The 8,981-nt window shown below is 32.1% G+C and overlaps 1 protein-coding gene across 1 annotated transcript; it reads left to right on the plus strand.

The window, feature by feature from the left end:
- The first annotated feature begins 779 nt into the window (after positions 1–779).
- On the plus strand, positions 780–7,347 carry LOC145000674 (linoleate 13S-lipoxygenase 2-1, chloroplastic-like). Its single transcript, XM_078959940.1, has 9 exons — positions 780–1,202; positions 2,825–3,102; positions 4,006–4,249; positions 4,598–4,918; positions 5,019–5,104; positions 5,522–5,632; positions 5,718–6,025; positions 6,130–6,396; positions 6,470–7,347. The coding sequence occupies exons 1-9, from the start codon at positions 815–817 to the stop codon at positions 7,227–7,229; spliced, it is 2,763 nt and encodes a 920-aa protein (XP_078816066.1). The 5' UTR covers positions 780–814; the 3' UTR covers positions 7,230–7,347.
- Positions 7,348–8,981: the final 1,634 nt, after the last annotated feature.

Below are 8,981 nucleotides of genomic sequence, written 5' to 3' on the forward strand. Positions count from 1 at the left end.
AATTATGAATTTTGATGTATTTAAAATAAATTTTCGATAAAAATAGCTTTCTAAAAATAAAAAATAATAATTTTTTTTTTTTTTTTGTATATTAAGGTAATAATTAGCATATTTTAAGAAAACATGTTTGGTTGGAAACATATGTATATCTATTATCCATTTCAGCTGGTACACCTAATTGTTTTGCAGCAAAATAAATGTATAGTGAAAATGATTATCTCATTCTCAACATTTTTTTTCTTAATTGAACATTTTCTCTCTCTCTCTCTCTCTCTCTATATATATATATATATATATATATATATATATATATATATATATATATATATATATATATATATATATATATATATATATATATATAATCGAAATGGTGGTTGGTTTTTTCTTAACATGCTAAACTTGCACCAAAATATACATACATAAATTATTAAATAAATAAAAATGTTACATATATAGACATATAGTATATTTATTTTTTTGAAAAAATGAACCAATTAAAAAATTATGCATGTGTTAAAAAGATATTTTAGGTGATTATTTGAAACTTCTTGGTCCATTCATTTTACTTCAATAAAACTCATTTATTCGTTGCTTTCAAAAAAATAAAATATAACTCCAATTTTATCAGTTCAAAAATAAATGAGTGAATATCACTATCTCCAGGTTTAGATATTAAACCATAATAAATAATATTATTGTATCTCCCAGAATAATACTTCAAATATAAAATATTCAATTATTTATACATATCGAACCTAAACCAAGACATAGTATCCCACCCTTCTCGTACCATTCATCACAACAAAAAAACATGATGAAACCTCACCTCCACCACCACCACTCAAACTCTACTCAACCCTTACCCACACGGCAGCACAAGGCTTTTGTCGCCGGAGATGGCAGCTCTTCTGGTGGTGACAGTGGAAGCGCCGCCAGTATCCTTTCTCTCAAGATGCTTTCATTTCCTATCAAACCAAACGGCTTACATGCAGTACGGTCATCCCGTCAAATCAAAGCCATCGCCGCTGACAAATCCATCGCCACCACAACCACCACCAAGGTGAAAGCCATTATCACCGTTCAGGTGACCATGGGTGGGCTCATATCCAGTATAGGGCTTACAAAAGGACTTGATGATATAACAGATTTGCTCGGGAAATCCCTCCTATTGGAGCTAGTTGCTGCTGATGTTGACTCTAGTAAGTCTAAAAACACATTAAAATATTATAAAATAAATACCATGAGAATATTGTCCTTTTAATAGTAATAAAATGATGAAAGATGATGAAGTTTAGAGAAAAGAGAGGAGAGTAATCTTTAATATTTTCCAAGACGTTAACATCTTAACAAGCTAAACCAAACTTACTTATTTTTTTTCTACTGTACAAATCTAGTTATAGGATAAAAGTCAACTAATTAAAAACTATATTTTTATGATTTAACGAAAATCATTAATTCGTATATATCACATGCAAAAATTTGAATAATTAATGAATGATAACTTGTTTGCAACACAACACCCATGAGCACAATTGTCCACCTTAAAATAATAACCTATCTGACCCTTCATTTAAAATTAAAAAAAAAAAAAAAAAGTCGAACTAAAAATAATGCAAATAACGCTTTTATATCAAATTTTACTGTATTTTTTACACCATTTATAGCACAAAAAAACTCTTCTAATATATATTTTTTGTAGCTTTTATATATTTGTCAAAAGCCTCATTTTAATGTTCGTTTTAAACAAATATGAACTATTTTAGATTTTTTATATGATTTCGATACATAAAAATTAAACTTTATTTTTTATGGTTAACTAACATGATAAAATATCTATACATAAAAATTAAACTTTATGTTTTTTATGGTTAACTAACATGATATCTAGCAGGATTATACGAATATTAGTTAGGGCACTTAAATTATTAGACTAAAAATGTAAAAACCTAAATCCAGAATAACCAATAGATTACAGATATTCAACTTTATTTTATATGCATGTGAATCATATTATTGGATATTTTCGGTTGTAGCTATAATCATAAACTCATAAAAATGATTGTTAACATTTATTTATCAACACTTTTGTCTTAATAAAAATAAAGGAATTTTTATGTTAAAATAAAACTATAAAAAATAAAATTTATTAGATCGAAGAATATCTAAGAAATTAAATGTAATTCAAAGTTAAAATCGGATATTGTATTATTGTACGGTCCTACTATCCGCCTAGTTAAATTTCATCTTGATTTTACTAATGATCGTTTTTTGTAAGATCATAGAATCATTAATAGTTTTTTTTAAATAAATTAATATTTTTTTCTTAGATTAAATAAATCTAATACTTTATCGTGAAGTGATTTATTGGATATATATATATATATATATATATATATATATATATATATTTAAAGAATTTATTGGTAAATGAATGCTTAACAAATAGATTTTTTTTTATTTTTATTTATTTATTTATTTATTTTTTTTGAACTTTTATGTAGATCACGAGGTATGGTATATATAGCAGAAATGTATGCACTTGCATACTCATAAAATTTTGTAAATCTGCTATATGAAAGTATATTTCATAAAGTGGTAGATAAGAAAATAAAAATGTACTATTTTGTTGTCACAAAGTGGTTGGCAAGACAAATGAAGTATAATTCATAAATAGTCAATATCTTTCATAGGAATAAGTAAAAAAAAAAAAAAAAAAAAAAACCATGGATATTAATATCTCCTTAACTTACAAATAAGTGAATAACACATGTAAATGTTAACATGCATCTAATAGATCTGTTTCACTGTTGTCTAATCAAAGGGACAGGGATACCAAAGGATACGATTAAACATTACGCACACCACACAGGGCTAGACATAAAAGATGTAAAGTATGTGGCGGAATTTGACGTTCCAGACGACTTTGGTCAAATCGGCGCCATTTTGATAGAAAATGAACACCACAAAGAGATGTATTTGCAGACAATTCGACTCGAAGGATTTTCCAACAACACGCTGGAAATCATTACCTTCAACCCGAATTCTTGGGTTCATTCCAAATTCGATAATCCTGAAAAACGTATTTTCTTCACTAATAAGGTTTACATTCTATCCTAAAAAAACATATTTTATATATATATATATATATATATATATATATATATATATATATATATATATATATATATATATATATATATATTCTTGTTGGCTTTTTCGGAATAATATTTCTGACCTGTGCAATAATAATAATAATAATAATAATAATAATAATAATGGAAGGATATGTTATATGTAGTATGATACAAGGTCGACGATAATAAGATATAAAATGGTCCTTTGTACTATGTTGATTGACGTGATGATCTGTCACCAAATATGGCAAAATCTTTTTGAGTTGTCAATTTTTGCAAAGATTGATGGTTGTAAATTGTAATATTCTCCAATCAAAATAATTTTTTTTTTTTTTAGATATGATAATATACATAGTCTTATTTTGGAAACCTTTGAAAAAGAATTTGTTTAACTACTAATTAGCTACAAATCACTATGCATAACGACAATTAACCATGTAATATTGAAAAAGGCTTTATATAAAAATAATTAATTTATCTTTATATAATGAAAATGAAAATTTTATATAAAGTCCTCTGCTCTTTTCTTAAATACATGTAATATATGAATACGAGATGTTAATTTAAATAATTTAATATATAACAATATACAAACTATTATTGAATATTCAATAATACGAACTAGTCAGTGAATAGATAAAATCGTAAAAACAGTAAAATACAGTTAAAGAGATAAAATAAAATATTATTGAATAAAAAATAAAAATTATTAAATATATTCAAATCATAAAATACAAATAAGTTTGTAATAAATATTGAGGTGATCTATTTTTTATTCTTAAATTTATTTAAATTAATATTCATGAGAATCTATCCAAATCAAATATGTAAAAGTATATGAATCGTGATTCGTGTTTGTGTGACGCAGTCGTATTTACCATCGGAAACTCCCAGCGGACTGAAGGATCTCCGAGAGAAAGATCTAGCAAGCCTTCGAGGCGATGGTGTCCCCGAAGGCCCTCGGAAAAAGCACGATCGAATATACGATTACGATGTATACAATGATCTCGGTGATCCGGACAAGAAGCCGGAATTGGCACGTCCGGTGCTCGGAACCAAGGATTTGCCTTACCCTAGGCGTTGCAAAACCGGTCGCCCTCGCACTAAATCAGGTATCGATCAACTTGACATCAGCACAACGATCTTAGATTTTCTCTTAGCTTTCGTTTGCTATGACTAATAATTCATAAAATCTCCTGCTGAATTGGAAATATTGTACGGAGATTATGACGATCCGTTAAGTTTCATCGATCTAGCCCTAAATTTGAGTAAATCAGCCGATTTCCGCATCAGAAATTCTCCTGAATTTGTGTTATTTGTTTTAAGTTAGTAGCTTCATTCTGTTAGTAACATGACTTGCCATTGATTCAATTTATCCTGCTAATTAACATTTCATAGCAATTAAACAAATTCATTTCCTTGTTGTTTGGTTGGATGATTGAATAAAATTTCGAATTCAGATCCTTTATCAGAGTCAAGACACAGTGGTATCTACGTGCCAAGGGATGAAGCCTTCTCGGAATTGAAAAATATGACATTCTCAGCAAGGACAGTATACTCATTGATGCATGCAGTTATCCCTTCATTACAAACATCCATTATTGACCACGAGCTTCCATTTCCACATTTCACATCAATTGACTCTCTTTACAAGGATGGGCTTCATATGCCCCTGTTAGAATCCAAAGGGTTTCTTAGAAACACACTACCTCGACTTCTCAAAATGGTTGAAGATACCCAACATAGCATATTGCGCTTTGAGACCCCTGCAATATTCAAAAGTAAGTTCATCAATAAAACCATTTTTTTTTATGTATCCAGCTTTTCATATCCAAGATATCCTACATTCGAAAAAATAAAAATTTACACTTTATTTTGCAGAAGATAAATTTTCTTGGATAAAAGATGAAGAACTTTGTCGACAAACCCTTGCTGGCCTACACCCATGTGCCATTCAATGTGTGAAGGTATACCTACTTTTCAACCCCTCTCCTCACATCTATTACTTAGTTTTCAATAGCTTAGGTAGTTTTTGCCTTTTTGATACTCAACAATCGAATTGGAAATGAAAATATCTTGTTTGTTTGCCATAAAAGAATGGAATGAAGCTTTTTTTTTCTCAGAATGTTATGCATTCTCATGGGTTGATTTACATTACATGGGGGTGCTATGTTTATAATTGTAAAGTAATTTTAAATATATAAACTTTTAACAACACCAACGTGTTTCAGAAATTTAAAACTCCAATCATTTTTTTTTTTCTTTAAACCTCCAAAAAGTATATTTAAACGATATAAAACATGTTTTTATGTAATTTTTCTAACGATATATCTTTATTAGAATAAAATTTATTTTTCTTAAATACCATTTTTATTTCTATATAGGAATGGCCTCTAAAAAGTCAACTTGACCCTGAGGTGTACGGCCCACCGGAATCAGCAATTACAAAAGAATTAGTCGAGGAAGTAATTGGAGGCATCATCCCGGTTGAAGAGGTACACGTCATCATCACATTCATAAATCACACCAATTTCATATTTATTATTTTATAAAAAAAATCATTTATCATTTACGATGCAGGCGTTAAAGCAGAAAAAGCTTTACATCATAGACTACCACGACATTCTCCTCCCATACGTAAACAAAGTGAGAGAAATCGAAAACATGCGAACAACGTTATACGGATCAAGATTACTAATGTTCTTAACACCTTCCGGAACCTTACGACCAGTCGCCATTGAATTAGTCCGGCCACCTGGCGATGGCACACCGCAATGGAAACAAGCATTCACTCCACGGTGGGATTCCACCGGAGCCTGGCTTTGGAAATTAGCTAAAGTCCATTTCCTTGCTCATGACACCGGAATCCACCAGCTTGTCAGCCACTGGTAAGTAGTTAATTAATCCATGATTCCATTTCCATAACATAATTCCCCTTTCGATTCTTCTAGAACCACAGGGACCATTTGTGTAATTTAATTAATTTTTGTAGGGTGAGAACTCATGCGTCCACTGAGCCGTATATAATTGCGAGTAATCGCCAGCTAAGCGCAATGCATCCGATTTATAGACTTCTGCACCCTCATTTTCGGTATACAATGGAGATTAATGCGTTGGCTAGGGAATCGCTTATTAATTGTGCAGGGATTATTGAGTCGTCGTTTTCACCTGGGAAGTATAGTATAGAGTTGAGCTCGGTTGCTTATGGTCAACTATGGCGTTTTGATAAAGAAGCTCTACCTGAAGACCTAATTAGAAGGTAACTTAACTTAAATCAGACTTTAATGGAAGATCCGAATTCTCCAAAAATTAACTTTAATTTTATTGTCTAGGGGTATGGCGGAGGAAGATCCGAATTCTCCACACGGGCTAAAACTATCCATCGAAGACTACCCATATGCAAATGACGGTTTAGTCCTTTGGGACGCAATCAAAACATGGGTAACCGATTATGTCACCCACTATTACCCCGACCCGAATCTCGTAACATCTGATCACGAGCTCCAATCATGGTGGACTGAAATCCGAACTGTGGGCCACGCAGACAAAAAAGACGAACCCTGGTGGCCCACCCTCCAAACCCCACAAGACCTAATCAAAATCCTTACAACAATGATATGGGTAACGTCCGGTCACCACGCATCGGTCAACTTCGGTCAATACGATTATGGTGGGTATGTCCCGGGTCGACCCACAATTGCCCGGGTCAAAATGCCGTGTGAAGATCCAACCGATGATAGATGGGAAAAGTTTAAGCAAAGGCCCGAAGATGAACTTTTGGCTACTTTTCCTTCTCAACTTCAAGGCTCGCAAATTATGTCGGTTTTGGATGTGTTGTCGAATCATTCACCCGATGAGGAGTATATTGGGGAAAAAATGGAACCGGCTTTTGAACAGGATTTGAAGATTAAAGCGGCGTATGAGATATTTGCGGGGAAGTTGAAGGAATTGGAGGGGATTATTGATGGGAGGAATGCAGATGATGGGTTGAGGAACCGGAATGGAGTTGGGATTCCACCGTATCAACTTCTTAAACCTTTTTCGAAACCGGGGGTGACTGGAATGGGAGTCCCGAATAGTATTTCCATTTGAAGTGGATTATGAAATAGGTAGTTGAAATGCTATTGAACAATGATGTGTCTATCTTTATAATATATTATATATTATATATTAGATACATAATAAATAAATAAATGTTTGTTATTATTAACATGAATGTTAAGAATAGAGATAAATTATTTACACATCAAAGGATGCGCAACGTTTATAGGTTAAAAATCAATACATACCAAATTAACACACTTTTTAGTTTTTACAGGTTTTGGAATACAATTAAAATAAGTTGTAGACTAAACTACAGAGAATTATTATTAGCAGAAAAAAGAAATCCAAAATATTTTTAATTTGTATTAATGGTCCAATTTCAATTTTTTTTTTATTATTTCGGTCATATATATATATATATATATATATATATATATATATATATATATATATATATATATATATAAAGTATTGTGTGGATGTAAGAATGATTGTAAACCAATCAAAATGAAATAAAAAATAAATAAATAATTAAATAAATGAATAAGGGTTATTTAGTAATTTGGTAAATGAATACCATAAATACTCCATATAATGTTGCTAGCTTTGACTTTTAACCTAATTAACTAAATCATTAAGCGTGTCTTTCTTTTCCATAGATTTAATCTCCCACCCAATAAAGCCCTAGCATCCTATCGAGAGTTAAGGAACAACCGAAGGTAGTCACGGAGGAAAGCACCAAGACAACGGTGCGGCTCTTGGTTATTTGTTAATCGCAGGCAAAAAAGTAGACCGAGAGGGTATTAACGCTTTCAGGTCGTGAGGAGGGAGAAGTCTCTGGGCTGCTGAGTCGTGGGAGAGAAGTAGCGAAGCCGATGCGGTCTCAGTGGGGCAGTGCAGATGAGACCTTCGAAGGTTTACGGTTTTTGGGAACAAAAGAGGAAAAAGGCGAGGGCAAAGGAGGTCTTGGTGTGGTTGAAGATTTTCATCAGACCTAGTGGATGTAGAGACGAGGTGTTGGTCAGCTGCCTCAATGGAGCCATCACGATGATAGTATCTCCTGTCCTTTGCTTGACCGAGGAAGGAAAGACGAAGGCAGCCGTAGGTGGGCTGTTTGTTAATCCGGAAAGGCAACAACTATCAACATAGGTAAGGTTCCTCTTTCTTTCCTTTTTTCTATTCATTTTTTATGGGTATCGAGGGGTATTTTGGATGTGTGTTTGTTGCTTGAGATTGACAGGAAGAATATGAAGTACAATTGTGTATGGGTTTGATATTTCACTTGACAGTTATTAAAGGAAACACACATTTCCTTTGGGTGTTCTATTGTAGGGATGAAAGTGGGTCTAAACCCGGACTGAATAGACCCGGGCTCAGAAAACCCGGAACCGGTTAACGGGAACCGGAAACCGGACCGGTATATAGGAATCGGTTCCGGGTAAAGTGAGTCTATAACCAGAAAACTCGGAAACATCAAAGTGGGTAGGTTGGAACCGGATAAAGTGGGTTTAGAACAGGAAAACCCAGAAAAACCGGAACATTTTGGTAATTACTTACTACTTAGTGGGTTGAAGTTTGAAAATTTTCATATTGATACCCCGACTTTGGGGGATTGTAACTCATTAAATATAAAACCAAAAGTAATAAAATTATAGTCTAAAATCATGTAGAAACTTTAAAATAAACTCTAGAAAAAACCGCATGTCAATCTGACTTTAAACGAATGTGATATGCATGTGTTAACATTTTCACATAATGCAAAGTACAAAAACAAATAGCTGTAAAGTTGAAAATTTTCAG

Source organism: Lactuca saligna, chromosome 6, assembly GCF_052625555.1.
Source record: "Lactuca saligna cultivar CGN05327 chromosome 6, ASM5262555v1, whole genome shotgun sequence".
NCBI lineage: Eukaryota > Viridiplantae > Streptophyta > Magnoliopsida > Asterales > Asteraceae > Lactuca > Lactuca saligna.